We start from the raw sequence: 20,153 nt of genomic DNA, 5'->3' as shown, positions 1-20,153 counted from the left end.
TGATGATCTCATGGACAGTTTTGTCAGTTACTGGTGCGAAGTGAGTTAGCTCTAAGTGTCTTGGTGGTTTTAGGGTAATTTTTTGCATTGTGGGATTTATAGCATTTTTAATGCCCTGAACTTTGTCATTAAAGAATAATGCAAACTCATTACACTTGGATGTGGAAATGAGTTCTAACGGCAGCTGAGCTGGAGGGTTTGTTAATCTGTTTACTGTTGCAAACAGGACACGCGAGTTGTTACTGCAGCTTCCAATTATTTCAGAAAAATATCTTTCCCTAGTTCTACATAAGATTAGGTTGTACATGTTCAGCTTTTCTTTGTAAATCTCTTTTTGAACCTGGAGCTTTGACTTGCGCCATTTCCGTTCGGCCCTGCGGCACTCCCTTTTCTGTGCCCTGACCGAATCATCATTTCTCCACGGCGCCTTCTGCTTATTTTTAACCATTTTAGCCTTTATAGGGGCGATGGTGTCCAGAACATTCAAAACACTAGATGTAACAGAGTTCAACAAATCATTTACATTAGAACATGAGACATTTTCAAAGTTTATCATTTCCATAAACAGTGCACCTGTGCCATCACTTATGTGTCTCCTCTGAACAACTGCAGGACCAACCGGAGGTTTGGGAGAAACAGACAGGTCAAAGAAGACACAGAAATGATCAGACAGAGCAACATCGATCACATTAACATTTGAAATATTTACCCCCTTTGTAATTATGAGATCTAGAGTGTGTCCTTTGCTGTGGGTGGGGCCTCTCACATGCTGAGTAAGACTGAAGGTTTCAAGGACAGCATCAAGCTCTTTAGCGTTTCTGTCACAAATATTATCAACATGCACATTGAAATCACCTGTAATGACCAAACCATCAAAGTCTGTGCATACGACTGAAAGCATCTCAGTAAAATCATCAATAAAACTTTGGCAGTGCTGGGGAGGCTTGTATAAAACAATGAAGAGAATGGATGGAGACCGTTTTAGCTCCATTTTAAAGGATACATACTCAAATGATGAAAACACCCCAAAAGACAACCTGCGGGTCATTATTTCATCTCTAAAGACAGCACAGACTCCACCCCCTTTTTTGTTTTCTCGTGTTTCAGATTCAAACTTAAAGTTGGGTGGAGCAGATTCTATCAGAACTACATTTCCTGTGTTTTTGTCAAGCCATGTTTCAGTTAAAAACATAAAATCAAGATTATAAGAAGAAATAAAAATATAGCCGCAAGCGGCAATGATCGGCCCTCGCCACGCCGCCGCCACACCGCCGCCACGCCGCAAGAGGAGGGGGCGCTAACGCGCCCCAATTGTCCTTTTATTACGCAAAACATAACTAAACATTTAACCTCCATATAAAATCTGTAGGGGGCGCTGTGGCGCCAAATGAATTTATTTCACTTCAAGTAGGTTTAGGGCAAAGAGTTTAACAACTGATTCTAATTTGACGCAATTCGGACTTTATCTGCGCAAACGGCAGAAATTTTAAATATGGGAGATTTCTGAAATTCTAGCTACAGTTTGCGGCTTCGCCGCACAGAGACCGTGAGAGGTATCAATGTAATTTGGATAACTTTTGATGTCCCACTCCTCAGTAGCATTTTCACCAAATTTCAGCTTTTTAGGGCCAACGCCCTGGGAGGAGTTCGTAAAAGTACGACGTTTGGAAAAACTCCGAAGTCATGTTTAGCCATTTTTGAAGCAATATGGCCGACATTTGGTTCGGGGGACGGCGTTGCCGTAATAATATTTTTTACTTCTCTTGTCACCATCTACCTCTGCGCCAAATTTCATGATTCTACGATCAGATTTTTTTTGGGTCATTTCCCATCTCTCAATGCATTTTTGGTACATTTGGTGGCGCTGACGCGCCAATTTTTTTATTTTAGAAAAGGGAAATAGCCAGAATGTAGAGAGGCACGATTTTTAGAGGTGTGCAAATTTTTGTGACTTTTCGTCAATGTTCACTGGGTGAAAAATAGGGGGGTTGGTCCCGAGAAGAAGAAAGAAAGAAAGAAAGAATAATATTCCGATGCGAAAACAATGTTTCCCATTTTTCAAATATCATAAACTATACATTTTCGGAAAGCGCTCGCGCTTTCCTACCTCATGGTGTGGGTCCCTGGTCACTGACGGGTACTTTCGATAATTTTGAGTGGGCTCCGCCCACTTTGTGTTTTTGGCCCTCTATACAGTAATAATGTTCAATTTTTGCATTACATGCTTATATGCACGGAACATGCAAGAGATGGGGAACGTATTCGTGAGCTACTTAGCGCAAATGAGTGCTTTATATGGGGATGACGACCGCTTCGCGGTCGTCATCCCAATGTAAAGTGCTCGTTTAGTGCGAACTTTTGCACGGGCTTCGCCCGTTTACAACGGTAATGTTCCATTTTCCTACAACTAATTAGTATGCACGGGGCGTGCATGAGTGGAGGAGTGCGTTAGTGAGTGTTTGGAAGTGGGCGAGCGCTTCGCGCTCGATTTCGTGCGCACTACGTGCGCACTTTCGCAGCCGTGCTTCGCACGGCCTTACGAGATTAATAGGCCTCTCGCCAGCTTGTGGCGCTCGGGCCTAATTATTAATTAAGAGAGATTTGTTACATAAGGATCTGACATTTAGCACAGCAAGTTTCAGACTAGTTTCAGTGAGACTGGGCTTTATCTTTTCACAGGGAATATGAATCACATTTCTCAGATTGGGCCTGACTCGCATTTTGTTTTTCCATCTCTGTGATGATGTGACTACAGAAATAGCACTAGGGGGGGCTCTTTTTACATAGGGCCCCGGGTTTGTTTGCTTTTTAATGTGACAATAAGTCCCGGCAACGCTGAGACCCAGTGCATCCTAGCTATGGGAGATACCAGGTGAAAGGCGAGGTTGGATGGGTGGTGGGGCTTTTGTAGCCAAGGAGAGTTTGGGACCAGGTGAGAGGCGAGGGGGGATGGGTGGTGGGGCTTTTGTTGGTGTAGTCGGTACTGACATAGCCCTTGCTATATTGGGCGTGAGTGGAGCCATCTTAATGCCTGATTTGATCAGACTTTCAAAATGGCTGGGAAGGCCCATGGGTGAGAGTGGAGATGAGAAGGAGAATGATGAATCTTTAGTGGGAGTAGATGTTGCAGGGGGAACCCAGGGCTGGTGTGAAGGCAGGGGCGATGACAGGGATGTTGTTGGGCTTGTCACAGATGGGTCCAAGGCCTTTGAAGATTGTTCCTTTGCTGGAGGCGGTGGAGGTGAATGTGGAGCAGCTGGAGCTGAATCCTTTGCTGGTGGTGGTGGAGCAGCTGCTGATGAATCCTTTGGTGGAGGCTGAGGTTGTGGTGCTTTTGATGTTGAAACATTGGCTCGGTCTCTGGCTGATGGAGCAGGAATTCTTCTCTCATTCCTCTCTTCTCTAACTATCTGCTCAGGACCCTGTCCAGGCCCAGTCCAATGCCTCAGAGCGTGGAGCAGGTTCTCTGTCAGCACCCTCACTCCACCTCTGCATAGGTGGGGGCCATTTCTCTTAAACAGGTCCTCTCGTTTCCAGAATAGATAGAAGTTCTCAATATAGTGTAGTCCTCTCGGGGAACACTCTTTGGACAGCCATGTGTTCAGCTGAAGAAGCCGGCTAAACTTGTTTATCCTCCTGTCTATGTTTGGAAGAGGTCCACTTATGAATGTTTTGATTTCCATTTTATCAAGCACGTCGAATAACTTCAAGAAGTCTTTTTTCAAAACTTCAGTCTGTTCCCGCCGCATGTCCACTGCACCCACGTGCACAATCAGCTGTTTAGCTCCTCCATGCTTAGCCATAATATTTGGAAGGAGTGACGTTATCTCAGAAACAGTGGCGCTTGGAAAAGAATGTGTGTTTATCTTTTCATGCGTCACGTGACTTATCGCGCCGTCCCCTACTAACGTGACCTTGGCTCCTGGCACAGATCCTCCTCGCTGTATTTTGGCCACGTCATCTTTCCTTTTTTCATTTAATTCCATCTCTGAAAGTGGTAAAAATCTGTTGGTGAGCTGTATTTTAGGTGACTTTGCGTTATCTTTGTATCGTTTAGGCTTTGCTCCAAGTTTGTTCCAAGAAACAGCCTGGTCTTTCTGGTTTTTAGACAGTTTCGGAAACGACACAGAGTCACTGCGGTTTAGGTTGAAAGTAGCAGTTTTTCTTGTAAAAAGTGTGCTCTTCTTACCGTCGGTTGACACAGGAATGGTATCGTGAAGAACTTTTTCAGATTCCAAAACAAATATCCGTGTTTTCAGCTCATTAATTTCTTGTTGATATTTCCGACAGCGTTCACAGTCTTTCTCCCTTCTTTTCCCGGACATGTCGCTGGCGTCAGATATGTCGTTAAAACTGGAAAAATGTTCTTAAAATCCTTGGTTTACTTGAAAAAGTCTAAAGCAAAAATGTTTGGAAGACAAAAACTGATTAAAAAGCAAAATAAATAAGGAAAGCAGCGATAGCAAGCGGAGCGAGCAAAAAAGCGTGTGCACTCGGAAGCAGGATATATCATAAAAGCTTTCACCTGGAAATAACAAAAATGCCCAGTCTGCTCCTAAAGATGTTTTATTGTTTAAGCTAATCTTCATGCATCCTTAGAACACATTTATAGATACATAAAGATCATACTTTAAAATACACACACCAAGCCTTACAATCTTGTACTGAAATGATTTTGAAGAATTGCACTGAAGGATTTGTTGATATCTAATTGTAAATATGATTTATTATTAGTTTTAACTTTAACTGATTAATAAGGCAATAAATATTCCAAATGAAGCATGAAATTTAAACCTGGCATGTCCCAAATGTATACAATTTGGGCATTATTTACACATAAAATGCTATTGTTTTATATGAAAAGATTACATAATTATATACAGATAAAGCTTTAAATTGATGTCTCTAAATTAAATATTTCTCTTATTCACCTGCAGTGTCTCGCTGTAATAAAATGAACCTATAGAGAGGAAACTTGCTTGTACTCAGGATGTTGTTGATTGAACTCACCACACGTTACTGGTCTTGGTTTGATCTGTAACGATGAGAGAGCCTCTGTACTCCTCCAGCAGCTCTGGAGCGATCCAGCGGAGAGGAATCCACAGTTTGTCTGGTGTCAAGTAATAATCCTCCTGAAGAAAGAAACAGGAATAACTGAATGTGAAATAAGCGGCTATATTGTAAATATTGAATCATAGTGTATAACGCAAACATGAGGTAAGTCATCAGCACTAAGCAGATTCATAGACGTGATTTTAAACTCTAAATTGCAGTTAACGTGTTTCTTATTAGCATGTATTTATTATTATTTAAAGGAGGAATGTAACTGTACCTTGTAATGGTTATGAGACAAACCGTAGTCTCCTATTCTCACAGTGAGGTCAGAGGTCAGCAGGCAGTTTCTTAATGCCAGATCACTGCAGGAAGTCAAACATACAGTGTAATTATTATCATTATGAGCACATGTTTCTGCATTGTTCTCTGCTGTGTTTCCGGACCTGTGGATGTAGCTGTTCTCGTGCAGGTGCAGCAGACCTGAGGTGATCTCAAAGGCCATGCGCTGCAGAGTCAGAAGGTCTCGCGTGGGCAGCTCAGGCGTCATCCCGTCTGACTTTCTCTGAGCTCGCAGATACCGCTTCAGGTCGCCCTATGGGAACAAATGTAAATGAGTCAGTCCTATGGTGTTAAAACGAGAATTCCAGCTTAATTTGTGAAGCCATACACAGCCATAATTTGATAAAAAAGTATATATAAACATGTAGTTTGAACTTGCTGTGTAATGCTTTTTATAATTTTTATCATATCCGTAAATATCCTCTTCTTAAATAAATAAGAGCAGCCCATTTTCCTGGATTGTTATGAAGACATAAAGTACTTACCAGCTGACAAAACTCCATGACCAGCAGGTACGGTATGCTTTCGCTGCATTGTCCCAGACACTGGAGAATGTTGGGATGCTTCAGGCTCCTGAAACGCAAAGATCACAACATTTTAAGACTAGGTTTTGTTGTTTTTAAATGCTTATTATGTGCTAAATGTATTTTAATTGGAAACAACCTGGCTTGATCATTATATTATGACTATAACTAGGTCCATACAGTATTATTTTGCTAAACTATTCCTCCAACAATAGTAATGCCTGGTGCTCATCTCAACTAAAGCTGTCTCTGCTTGGTTTTCCCCCTGGGTTTCTCCCTGTTTCTCTCATTGAGCTACAACACAAAAGACTAATCCTCCAACAAGGAACTGACCATGAATCTAGCTGGAGAGTTTGAGGTGGGTCCCCCGGGGGCTGCACTGCTTTCCCAGCGGTGTTCAATGATGAGTCAAGTACAAAATGTTCCCTACAGGCACAATCAACTGTACTTTAACCTCAATATTAAAGGTGTTGGACGAGACGCAAATCCCACGCGACGAGACGAACCCTTCTCAAGAGACGCATCTCACCGCCGTTAACCCTTTTTATGCCCGAGCTAAACGTAAACACAAGGGCAAAAACAAATCTCTCTGGAGCATTCTCCTCGTGAGTCCAGTCCCTAATAACAACAAAATGGAAATCTGAAGACGATAACTACTAAATCCACTCAGTATTCTGAATTATGCAGGTTTAATTTTGATCTCTTCGGCCAAAGCACACAACTGTACCAAAATAAGATGTGAATTTGCGATGGGTTTTAGCCAAAGAGACGAACTGAGAAAATGAATGGCCCCAGGCAGCCCCAAGGAAAAGTGTCCTTGAGAGAATGTTAAAGCCGGAGCGGGACGGCCAAAATATAATTCTGAGTCACACACAGGGAATAACTCATCCCCGACTACAGCGAGCCTTATGTAACCATGACCACTTAAACACCAACCAAGAAAAGCTTTGTTTAGCGGGAAGGTTTAGGTCAATGCATTTCAAACGTTCAGGGTCTCCGAGAACCACTAGAATGAAAAAGGACTAAAAACAGGGCTAAAGCTGGTTATAATGGACTAAAACGGGTCTAAACCGTGCAGATACTTCAGATAAAACAGGTCTAAAATAAGCCTGATGAAACAAGGTCTGCATGAAGACTATCTCAAAGGACAAAAACATGAATAACCTTGACTCAAAATAGCCACAAAGCCTTTGGTTTAACAGTGCATCTCCAAAGCAACTCAATTCAACACACTTTATTATCTGTACACAGCAGTTCATTTGAAAAGGGTTTACATAGAAACATTAATGAAACTGAAACACAAATAGTGGATGCAATGGGTAACGTTGTAACAGCATATCAAAATAGAAGAATAAAAGCTGTTTAAATAGACAGTTAAATGTACAAATTCGAAATACTTTAATTTAGATATGCTTTATGATGTTGTTTCTTTGATGTGTAGTTGATGTTTATTTGTATTTTATTTTCGCTCTCTGGTCTAGATCTGTTGTGTTAGTGTTGTGTTTATTCTTATTTTAAAATTAACTAGGCTACAAAAAGAGCTGATTGCACATAAAAATAACATAAACTTGTGTAGTATATTTATTTATTTAAAAAAAAGAAGTTTAAAGTGATATTTCAGCACTTTCGTGGGCACGTTTCAGTAAATCTTCTGATGGATTGTCAAAACAGTGTCATCGGGATGGTCCTATCAGGTCGAGATATCCGTATTTGTCAAAATCTTAGCTCTTTAACATATATTATCAAACGTAAAATGCAGAATAAACCACAGATAAATCCCACCTGTACGGCTCGGACTCAGCCAGGAACTTCCTCTGCTCCAGCGGACTGGCACTGACGCGCAGCTCCTTCACCACGGCCTGAGACGAGCTGCGGTCACACAACAGCTCAGCCAAGATCACCTGCAAACCACAGCCAACACGGCGCTTTTGTAGATCACACAATGTGGAACTGAACAACTTATGATCAACACATCGCTCTATGGCAGCAAACTAAACTTCAGTATCACAATAATGCTCAGATTTACACAGATAAGTCGTAAAATGTGAATTCAAATGTGTCAGATTATAGCAGAATCACTTCAAAATAATAACATATTGTATTTTTTTCATAGTTTTATACTTATACTTATTCTTATATACTTATACTTATACTCCGGAGCGACTTATATGTGATATTTTTTGTTATTTTCACACTTGCAACCGCATTTCATACTCCAGTGCAACTTATATATCTTTTTTTCTTCTCTATTATGCATTTTAAGGCTGCCGCGACTTATACTCCAATGTGACTTATACTCCAGTGCGACTTATAGTCCAGTGCGATTTATACTCCAGTGCGACTTATAGTCCAGTGCAATTTATACTCCAGTGCGACTTATAGTCCAGTGCGATTTATACTCCAGTGCGACTTATAGTCCGGAAAATACGGTAAGTCGTTTTTTCAGGAAATTACTCAGGTAAAAGTAAAAGTATTTGGGGAAACTATGAGAATAACTGCGGGAAGAGTAACTGTAGTTGTTGTTGTTGATCTAACTGGAAGGACAAAACCTTAAACGATTAAACGATGCACAAAATCTAGCAGTCCAAGTATAGAACATAAAAATGAGGAAAACCTAATCTACAGTTCTCAGAGGAATCGTTTTACCTTTCCGAACCAGCCATTCCCGATCTCCTGAAGGTAGTTTAAAGAGTGTCTTTTGAAGCACTGGGACTTAGGATCTGAGAAAAGAACGGGCATGTTAAAATAGGATAATACAAGTGGTTTTTGTGTGTTTTATGTGGACATGGCACGTGCGGATCCACTGTCCAGGACCAAAGAGTTCACAGTTTCTGCTTGACTGGAGTCCAGCGGGAGGAGTCCAGCGGGAGGAGTCCAGCGGGAGGAGTCCAGCGGGAGGAGTCCAGCGGGAGGAGTCCAGCGGGAGTCCAGCGTTCACAAGTTCACTCTTCAAAAGTTCAACGTTTGAGGCTTTCATGTGAGCGGTTTAAAGCACGATCTTTTTAAAAATATATCAACGTGAGACATATTCATCCAGCTTAGATATCTACCATTTAACGTTTTTAAATGCAAACTAGATGTTACAAACACCTCTGTGATCAAATCAACGCTATTGAGTGGTTAAAAAGAGAAAGTACGGTAAGTCTGGCTAGGAATTAGATAAATTAGATAAAGCACAAAACCAGAATATAATAAATAAATAAATAAATAATCAAACAAATTGATGATAATAAATAAAATAACAAAATACTAACAAATAGATTAACAATAATAATAATAAAAATATAGCCGCAAGCGGCAATGATCGGCCCTCGCCACGCCGCCGCCACGCCGCCGCCACGCCGCCGCCACGCCGCCGCCACGCCGCCGCCACGCCGCAAGAGGAGGGGGCGCTAACACGCCCCAATTGTCCTTTTATTATGCCTACTGCTGAATCTGTGACGCTGTCACATCTTCTCCCCTTTGTTTTACCATCAAAAAGCAATTTTATTTTGAATTCTTGGCAAAATGTGCGGCAAGACACCGTGACTCTTTGAATAAAAATGTGGATAACTTTTGATGGTCCACACCTGAAGATGAGTCTCACCAAATTTCAGGTTAATATGTCTAACGCCCTAAGAGGAGTTTGTGAAAGTCTAAAGTGTAAACATGTTCTGGTGATTTCCCCATTGGAATAACATGGAAGGTTTCGGTCATCGTTACGGCAACGCCATAACAATTATGACATGGGTCTCATTGACTTTTTTGATGGGGCCAAAATTGAGTTTTGTGTCAAATTTCAGATAATTTCGCAAAACTAAACATTTAACCTCCATATAAAATCTGTAGGGGGCGCTGTGGCGCCAAATTAATTGATTTCACTTCAAGTAGGTTTAGGGCAAAGAGTTTAACAACTGATTCTAATTTGACGCAATTCGGACTTTATCTGCGCAAACGGCAGAAATGTTAAATTTGGAAGATTTCTGAAATTCTAGCTAAAGTTTGCGGCTTCGCCGCACAGAGACCGTGACAGGGATCAATGTAATTTGAATAACTTTTGATGTCCCACTCCTCAGTAGCATTTTCACCAAATTTCAGCTTTTTAGAGCCAACGCCCTGGGAGGAGTTCGTAAAAGTACGACGTTTGGAAAAACTCCCGAGTCATGCTTAGCCATTTTTGAACCAATAAGGCCGACATTTGGTTGGGTGGACGGCGTTGCCGTAATAATATTTTTTACTTCTCTTGTCACCATCTACCTCTGCGCCAAATTTCATGATTCTACGATCAGATTTTTTTTGGGTCATTTCCTCTCTCAATGCATTTTTGGTACATTTGGGGGCGCTGATGCGCCAATTTTTTTTATTTTAGAAAAGGGAAATAGCCAGAATGTAGAGAGGCACGATTTTTAGAGGTGTGCAAATTTTTGTGACTTTTCGTCAATGTTCACTGGGTGAAAAATAGGAGGGTTGGTCCCGAGAAGAAAGAAAGAAAGAAGAAAGAAAGAATAATATTCCGATGCAAAGCGCTCGCGCTTTCCTACCTCATGGTGTGGGTCCCTGGTCACTGACGGGTACTTTCGTTAATTTTGAGTGGGCTCCGCCCACTTTGTGTTTTTGGCCCTCTATACAGTAATAATGTTCAATTTTTGCATTACATGCTTATATGCACGGAACATGCAAGAGATGGGGAACGTATTCGTGAGCTACTTAGCGAAAATGAGTGCTTTATATGGGGATGACGACCGCGAAGCGGTCGTCATCCCAATGTAAAGTGCTCGTTTAGTGCGCACTTTTGCACGGGCTTCGCCCGTTTACAACGGTAATGTTCCATTTTCCTAATACTAATTAGTGCGCTCGATTTCGTGCGCACTATGTGCGCACTTTCGCAGCCGTCCTTCGCACAGCCATACGAGATTAATAGGCCTCTCGCCAGCTTGTGGCGCTCGGGCCTAAAAATAAAAAATAAAAAATAATTGAATTAAATTAAAAATATATATATATAAATGTATATATATATATATATATATATATATATATATATATATATATATATATCAATAAAAATACCTGTTTAAATTAGTCATTTCCTTTAAAAGACACATTATTATGCTTATTCAGGTACATATAACTGTGACTATAACATTGGTAGATTTACATTTTGTTCATTGTAACACACGAGTCTCAAAAACAACGGTACATTTTCCATCTATAACTAAACACCTGAGATGTTACTCACCGGACGTGTCGTGTATGTGCGGCCCCTGGCACTTGGGCCGGTCCCGTACAGGGAGAGTGTAGACCTCTGGGAGAGAAGGGCACGAGGAGAGACTGTCCTCCTGGATCGGACTGGAGCCTCCTGAGCAGTCCTCGCCCTCGGCATTGTCAAACTCCTGCAGGAACCACAACAGCACACAACGTTTAAGCCCTTTTCACGGTCTCTGAGGCGAGCACGAAGGTGTGACAATTGGGGAGAGACATTCGGCACAAAACATGCAGCAGTTCATACCATTTTTAAGAACCAAAGCAAACAATTCCTGATAAGTTCTGTCCGTATATTTTAACTACAAGGCAGAAGTTTGATGTTTTTTTCATAAATATTGTTGGTAATATAACTATAACCAAAATGTCGTGATATAGACTTTATACACGAAACAGGTAAAACTACACGGACCACGGATTTTATGAATGCGTCTTTTGTCCCATTTAAAGCTTTCTATGAAGCTCACAGAGACTGTGCAGAAGTTCCAGATTCACAGGTTTTCACATGTTGTGGCTGTAATGTCACTCATCACATGGATTGTTGTCATTTGGCCTTGATCCATTTTGAAGGTCGTTAACAATATTGACATTTCTGACAAGTTATTCTTACTCTTGTTTTGGAAATAGTAAATGTACAAAATGTCAGCTAATTTAATTCCTTTATCCAATGTTCCCTTTATAACTAAATATGGCTTTCTAATTTAACCTTTTACCTAATTTATACTACAGTTTAGCACATTCAAACCAAATACAGTACTTTAACTTTTATGTCTTGTATTATTTGACCAGATGTACTTTTACTCAATGAATGAAATGCAGCACTTTGATCACATTCTGTCCACAATTCTGTTTGTCTCTTCCAAATATCAATTCAGTAAATATCGTGTACATTGTGATAATATCGTATCTTGAGATTTGGATATTGTTGCATCCTTCAATATTTGCATCAGGAGCTTAAATTGGCTGTACATTAAAACAGAAAGATTAATGCATGTGTCCTTGTATTTTCCTCTATTTCATTGCACTTCCCTTCTTCGTACAACACACAAACTAAAAGAACATTGTATTTAAAGCCCAGCCTTCTATTTTCTATAAACAGTGCCTAATGAAACATAGATTAAACGTAGGCTTTTGGGCATTCTAATGTATTAATCACAGAGGATAGTCACGGATAAATGCAGCTCTTGCGTTCAGTGATCTGGTGATTGGGAAGACGGGAATGCACCGAGGCCGAAGTAAAGGCGCCCTGTCTCTGCTCCTGAACTTTGCCGTCTCTCTAATCAAACACGGTGGATGCCCAGGTCTGCTTCATTGCTTTATTGACTATTATGTCTGTTTAATGGAAGAATCCTTTCCTGGAGGAGACTTCCACCAAAATGAAACGAGAGGGAAGAGTCTGGTGAGGGCGTCCGGACTGCGGTCGAGTAAAGTGGCGCGAGATCTCTTAAAACAGAGTCTCAGTCATGTATCTGACCCAGATTGCACTCAAAAGACTGTAATCGCAGGGAGTTTATGCAGAAACAACTATTTATACAGAAAGGCTCTAGAAACCTGTTAATGTATTTTTAAGGAGTATAAGTCGCACCGGCCAAAAAATGCATAATAGAGAAGGGAAAAAAAACATATATAAGTTGCACTGGAGTATGAAATGCGGTTGCAAGTGTGAAAATAACAAATAATATCACATATAAGTCGCTCCGGAGTATAAGTATATAAGTATAAATATAAGTATAAGTTGCACCCCGGCCAAAAATTATGAAAAAATGTGCAACTTATACGGTACAAGTAAAAATCAAATCCTCATCTGACTCGTGCCACTTTCACTTTCATCGCTGTTGTCCCATATAAATTCTTATCATCTAATATAAAATAATTGGTCGGTGGTGTTTTTGTGTGTATATCAGTTTTTAATCCAGAGCAGCCAATAGCCAATTTGCTTCGAGGCCGATATGTCAAGCTGATATTGATAATTTCCCCCACATTACAGGATATGAAATAAGTTCAGTTACGGTCTACACCATCATATCATGGTCATATTTGATCATATTCAAAGACTCTTCGACATCCACTGGCCTGTTTCTCTACAAATGTGTGACTCAGAGAAGAAGTCTGGACCTGGATCCAAAGGGTCCCGACGGGTTCAGAGAAAAATAACTATTTGCGTGCGAGTCAAACACTTCTATAAAGTTTCATCGGGATTGAAGTGGAATCAGAACGACAGCATCGAGCAATTCCGTGTTATTTTGAGAATGGTTCTAATGATCACGAAGCGCGCTGAAGAGTGTGATGGAAATGTGTCAATGTTTATGTTCTTATTGAGGAAGAAATCTGTCTTTGTGTTAAAGCATGTGATTCTGCCAGAGGAACACTCCATATAACAGCCGTAAAGAAGTGTTGTTTTTATTAAGAGTAGAAGAGGTTTTTTTAAAGAGGTTTTTTTCCAAGAGTTTTTTTAAAAATTGTTTTTAATAAGACTTTTTTCTCCAAGAGTTTTTTTTTAAATAGTTTCCTAATAAGACTTTTTTTTCAAGAGTTTTTTTTAAAATAGTTTTTTAATAAGACTTTTTTAATAAGAGGGTTTTTTAATACGAGTTCTTAATAAGACTTTTTAATTTTTACAAGAGTTTTTTAATAAGAGGGTTTTTAATAAGAGTTTTTTAATAAGACTTTTTTGTATTTGTTTTTTATAAGAGTTGTTAATAAGAGTTTTTTATGAGTTTTTTATAAGAGTTTTTTTTAAAAGAGTTTTTTTATAAGCGTTTTTAATAAGAGTTTTTTAATAATAGTTTTTCAATAAGAGGGTTTTTTCTGTTTTTTTATGATTATACTTCTTTGCCTAATCTGTTTCTGTGCCTCATCCGTGTTGCAACAATGAAATTTCCCCATTGTTGGACAAATAAAGCTTATCTTATCTTACATACATTAACACACAGGGTGTAAAGACGCTTGGCAGTCACAGTCTCCCCCAGGAACGCCTTTGTTTATCTGTATCGGTCTTCAAGCATGAAAGGTAATCAACATGTGGCTGTGAACAAACGTCACTCTGCTTTTTTACAAGCTTTGGTCGGACTTTGGTGGGATCAGGGCCAGGGCCAGGGCTGGAATAAACCTCATTCTATTTCATAACACACCAAGGCTCAGAAATGGACCATGTAATCATGTAACGCACGGCTCCGAGGTGTTTAATCTGCTTATACCATGGTCCCACGAGCTGCCATAAACAATTAGCAAATATAAAGGAACAGTTTGTGGCCGTTTGCCATCCGAGCGATCAGTTATCTCAGTCAAGTTGAAGCTAATCTGTTCTAACAGCAGCTCATTTGTTCAGCCGTTGCTTTGGTGACGTCCGCAGTGTAGTGATATTGACCTTATTTCACCCACTTTTGCCATTTTATGCCACAGATCAGCGCTTCCGTTGTAATCGCACTTCCGGTTGAGCAGGAACTCTAAAATATGCTATAAAGTAGATTCATTTGTGTAAATTGTCCACTGGAATGAGGTGAAGAGAATGGGATTCACTTATGCCGGAAACTACCTTCATTATTCTAACGCACTCCAGTTAGCATTAGCATTAGCATCCTCAATGACCACGGCATCAGGGCAGCAACTATCAATCACTTAATTAAAATGACTCAGCTTGAGAACGTCCTGATACAGTATATTACAAATAAAGCAGCTTTGTGTGATCAAAAACGCTAAAATGACACGTGTCCTGTGTCATTTTGATGTTATTGCTGCTTTGTACCAGTCGTAAAACATCTTCCCTCACACGTGGCATCATTAGGAGTCTGTTCATAATCCCAATAACAATTATTCAATCGCTAGATACTAATTAGTTGATGATCATCTCAATAATCGATTAGATGCGATTAGGGATGACATAATTATTTAATGAATCGATTATTGTGTTTTTTTTAGGTCACAATATAATAATAATAATAATAATAATAATAATAATAATCGTGACTATTTTAGAAGCAAAATTAAGTGGTTTTAATGAAATCTATAATAAAAAAAAAAATACATCTAGATATAAAGTACTTTTTTATCCGGCTGTTTTAGTCACATTCACTTTATTTGTCATTCAGACAGTTCAGTTTCATAAAGCTGATCACAAACTTGAGAAACAGTGACGTGCTGAACAAGATTTCACACAACCTTGGTAAAAAAATCGTTAAACTGTGATGTTTTTTCCTCACAATAACCTTGACACTGAAATTTGACATTGTGACATCCCGATGAATCGATTAAATTGTTGCATCCCTACATAACATCTTTTTCCTCATGCTTGTCGTGTGGGAGAGACTTTTGGGGTCTCCAGCGCATTTATCCACAGGTAAAATAGAGGTCGCTGGGAGAAAAAGGTTGTGAACTACTGCCGTCGCGTTTAGTGCTCTCAAACAAAGGCCAAAACTAAATCACCAACGTGCTAGACTGTGCAAATACTGAACAATATTAATTAGCAAACGACATTCTATTCGGGCGATGCGAAGCCAGACTTACGTTGAAGCCGACGCTGCCTCGTTTGCAGCAGAGGCAGGTGAGGAGCAGCAGGACGAAGGAGACGAGCCCCGAGCACGAGATGAGGATGACGACGTAGGGCGGAGGAGAGAGGGACACCACCCTGGACTGGGCGACTGCAGCGAAAAGACACAAATGTACAACTTTTAGTGTTTTGTTGGCGCCGATCGTGGCCTGGAGTTGACGGGAACGAGCCAGAGGACTGAGGTGGGTGGAGATGATTTATATTCGCTTTAACTTTGGAGATGTTGTACTGGTTGTGGTTTTGTCTCTACCGTATTTTCCGCACTATAAGGCTCACCTAAAAGCCTTTCATTTTCTCAAAAAACGACAGTGCGCTTTATAATCCAGTGCGTCTTATATATGGATTAATTCTGGCTGTGCTTACTGAGCTCGAAGCGATTTTGTGTGGTTTTGTTTCGCTTAATGCGCCTTATAATCCAGTGTGCCTTATAGTGCTGAAAATACGGTACATTTATATATTAGCATTCACAGTACTTTTAGTTGAGTAACATTTCTGGACACTTTGCACACTGAATAAGTCAATACGAGACAAGATTTATGTTGACAATGTGTGAAGGTGAAAACATTCGACTATTTGGAAGTTATTACGCTTTTTAAACGTGCATTGTTGTTTTTGTTAGCTTGAAAATCAAATCAGAATTAGTTTATTTACGCCCAAGCGGGACAAAAGGGTTCCTTAGTCTCGAAAACTAAACTAAAATATATAATTCATTCTTTTGTTATGTCAAATTACAACCAATCACTGGATTATTTCACCATTATTCCTTATTGACTTTGATCATGTTTTGGCCTCTCAATCTCTACCCACCTCTGCCATCGAAAGGGAAAAACAGAGATTTCACGCAGTCAGAGAAGTATACTGTAGAACAAGTATTTTGTTCAGTGCAAAAAACCATTGGAGCTTTGGTGGCTGCAGCGGATCGGAGACACGGTGGACAACGACCCCAATGGAACAGCTCGCATCGGGGGGAAGTTTGGGAGTCGGCAGGAAGCAGCGGAGAGCAGAGCTTACTTCCAGATACAAAACACTGTGTGCAGTCTGAAAGTGGGTAAAAGAGACCATTCCAACGAGGAGAGAGGGAGCGGGGGGGGACAGTTTTTTTTGGATATGGCATTCCACTCGGGAAGACACGGTTAAGAAGCAAAAAGGGGGAGAAAGAAGAGGCTGTTGTCATTTCAGAGGTAAAAACAGAGGAGCGCGAACTGGGAGGGATTTGGAAACTGGAAAAGAAGTAGGCTTGTGGTCATTGTAAAGAACTGGGAGTCACGCGGGTGAGAGAGGGGAGGGATCGGGACATTTGGATGTTTGTACCTCAACGTGGTCGAGTGAGGGGAGTGAACCATCTGTGAAGAAGAAAAGGGGAGGGGGGCAGGAGTTTAACTTTGCACCAATGCTCAGGTCACACTTTACTGTACAGCACGGCAACAACGGCATCGGTAATATGTTATAGCAACAAGTACAGTGACTAAAAGCGTATTTGTGGGTGATTGCGTGTGGAAATGATCTGTTCTACCGCCTTAAATGATGGTAATATGATGAAAACAACTGTAAGATTAGAGTTAGCATCTCTAATCTTATTGTGGGAAACAGGAACTGAAGAAACAACTTGGATGAGTGGCAAAGCTGATCCACTCTCAACCCTTTTGTTACTTTTGACACTGCCTGCGCGACTGAGGGTCTACGCAGACATCGCCATAGAAACAAGCAGGTGGCATGGACCGGAAGCGTTTCTTAGTGCCACTTTAACTCAGTATGAGAACAGTTTTGGGTTTTTTTATGATAGTGCTATGGAAACAAGGTTAAAAAATGCAATTTCCATCCCATTACAGTGCGAGTGCTGTGCTGTCCAAGAACCACCGATCGCTCGTGTCTTTCAAAAACGATTGGAAAAAACATCAGAACAAAACTGTGTCGTCACATATTTCTCTCTGACGTCGGTGACATACATTCTGCGGTTGATCTAAATGTAACCTCGGGTCTTGATACTGAAAACACTTGCATTTTAAAAGGCTGTTTAAAAATGTACACACGTTATGAATATTGTAAAGCTTTGCAAAAGATACCAGTGATCACACCGAAGCTACAAGTTGTGCAGTGTTATTTGGAGGGACAGTTTAGGAAATGAGACAACATGAGCAAATACTGCTGCTGGAATCACCACAAGTGTTTAAACAACTGTCTCAAGTACAAATATCTGTACATTTTATACAATGTACCTATATGTATTCACTTTTTAGATGTCTTTTTTAATACTCACGCCACAGAAATAGAAATGAGATATGTTGAAACCAGTCAGAAATACAGGCAATTTCCCAAAATCAATCTGAACTAGACAAAACGTCTCAAAACAAGACAAGACACATCACCTAAATCAAAGCAATTTCACTCCTGGACATTTTTCTTTGCAGTGCAACGTCGGCTAAACACAAACAAATAAACAAAAACACACAAACAACCTCCTCTGGCGTCTCAGACTTGACGCACAGTTCCTTTGCTCAGCATTTCTCTCATCTTTCTCCACAGACAGACGTCCAGACAGACCCTGAATATAAATAGGACCCTTGTAGAGGCCTTTTTTTTTTTTTTTTTTTTTTCATCGGCGGCTCCAGTGCCAAAAGCAAACGTCTCCTATAAAAACAACGATGGTGCGCGCGGCGGTGACATAAACAACCCCGTGCCAAACGTTGTAAGAGCGGTGCAAGTGCAGATTTAAACACGAGAGAAGATGCCACCGGGGACTAACGTGATGGAATATCTGGCCACGTTATGGGTTTTTTTGGGAGCTAAACAGACATCGCACTGAGCAATAAGTGGGATTATGGCTGCGCGTGGATGCACAATATTCCCATCGTCAACGCGACCTGACTGTTTCTGCAATAACAACCATGCACTACATTCATTTGGATGTGCGGGGCCTTCTCCTTTCTCCTCTCGCAGCATCACTGTCAGATCCCCGCCCCCCCGCCCTCCAAACAGAAGCCCCCTTTGCCAAAGCATCCTTCTCCTCCTCCTCCTCCTCCTCCTCCTCCTCCTCCTCCGTCAACACCGCCCGCCGCCGCTGCCGCTCACCTTCCCTCTGCGGGGCTCCGAGCGCTCTCTCCGGGCTCAAGTACGACATGATCCCCGCAAGCGCTACCATCACCCAGCAGTGCGGCCGCATCGTCGTCGCGTCCGGGCCGATGGCGACAACAACAAGGCGAGCACCATCCGAGCGGGGTCCGGGCGACTGTCGGTGCCGCGCCGCGCTCCCAGCAGCGTTCCTCCTTCCGTCGACTCCACCGCGGTCTGTGCGCGCGTCTCCTCCGTGTGTCCCCCCCTCCTCCTCCTCCCTCCCTCCTCAAATACGGGTTTCTCCTAATAATAAAGCCGCCGCCTCCTCCCCCCAAACCCCGATAATCCGCAATTGAACACGGTGCGCGCGGTGCCCTATTGTGCGTCCTCGCGGTGCCGCTGGGCTCGCGCTCCTCCAGAAGCTGACGTCTTCCTTCACCAAAACAACCCGCGCGCACGGTTCTCCCGGTTGGAGGATTTCTGCGCGTTTGCCCCTCGGTCTCTCTCTCTCTCTCTCTCTCTCTCTCTCTCTCTCTCGTCCGCTACTTCACATTGTCTCTGTGTTTTTCTGCGCTCGCTCGCATCTTACGTCAGACGCGCGGCACGCGCATTGTCACGGGCTCCTGGTCATTATGATCAGAACGGGCTCCTGGTCGTCCTTATGGTCAGAACGGGCTCCTGGTCATTATGATCAGAACGGGCTCCTGGTCGTCCTTATGGTCAGAACGGGCTCCTGGTCCTTATGATCAGAACGGGCTCCTGGTCATTATGGTCAGAACGGGCTCCTGGTCATTATGATCAGAACGGGCTCCTGGTCATTATGATCAGAACGGGCTCCTGGTCATTATGATCAGAACGGGCTCCTGGTCATTATGATCAGAACGGGCTCCTGGTCGTCCTTATGGTCAGAACGGGCTCCTGGTCATTATGATCAGAACGGGCTCCTGGTCATTATGATCAGAACGGGCTCCTGGTCATTATGATCAGAACGGGCTCCTGGTCATTATGATCAGAACGGGCTCCTGGTCGTCCTTATGGTCAGAACGGGCTCCTGGTCATTATGATCAGAACGGGCTCCTGGTCATTATGGTCAGAACGGGCTCCTGGTCATTATGATCAGAACGGGCTCCTGGTCATTATGATCAGAACGGGCTCCTGGTCATTATGGTCAGAACGGGCTCCTGGTCATTATGGTCAGAACGGGCTCCTGGTCATTATGGTCAGAACGGGCTCCTGGTCATTATGATCAGAACGGGCTCCTGGTCATTATGATCAGAACGGGCTCCTGGTCATTATGGTCAGAACGGGCTCCTGGTCATTATGATCAGAACGGGCTCCTGGTCATTATGGTCAGAACGGGCTCCTGGTCATTATGATCAGAACGGGCTCCTGGTCATTAT

At 41.8% G+C, this 20,153-nt stretch overlaps 1 protein-coding gene across 1 annotated transcript in view; it reads right to left on the bottom strand.

The window, feature by feature from the left end:
* lmtk3 (lemur tyrosine kinase 3) overlaps window positions 1-19,011 on the bottom strand; it is a 29,524-nt gene extending 10,513 nt beyond the window's left edge. The window contains exons 1-9 of the mRNA XM_072461468.1: window positions 18,772-19,011; window positions 15,660-15,793; window positions 11,134-11,287; window positions 8,565-8,638; window positions 7,701-7,819; window positions 5,880-5,967; window positions 5,499-5,647; window positions 5,333-5,417; window positions 5,011-5,132 (exon numbers count right to left, since the gene is read on the bottom strand). Coding sequence (XP_072317569.1) covers window positions 5,011-5,132; window positions 5,333-5,417; window positions 5,499-5,647; window positions 5,880-5,967; window positions 7,701-7,819; window positions 8,565-8,638; window positions 11,134-11,287; window positions 15,660-15,793; window positions 18,772-18,862 — 1,016 coding nt within the window. The 5' untranslated portion in view covers window positions 18,863-19,011. The remainder of the gene's footprint in view (window positions 1-5,010; window positions 5,133-5,332; window positions 5,418-5,498; window positions 5,648-5,879; window positions 5,968-7,700; window positions 7,820-8,564; window positions 8,639-11,133; window positions 11,288-15,659; window positions 15,794-18,771) is intronic.
* Between the last annotated feature and the right edge of the window lie 1,142 nt (window positions 19,012-20,153).

The sequence above is a fragment of the Eucyclogobius newberryi genome, unplaced genomic scaffold (assembly GCF_026437365.1).
Source record: "Eucyclogobius newberryi isolate DKJ021-1_F unplaced genomic scaffold, fEucNew1.0.hap1 SCAF_3, whole genome shotgun sequence".
NCBI lineage: Eukaryota > Metazoa > Chordata > Actinopteri > Gobiiformes > Gobiidae > Eucyclogobius > Eucyclogobius newberryi.
This window is presented reverse-complemented; position numbering and strand designations above follow the sequence as displayed.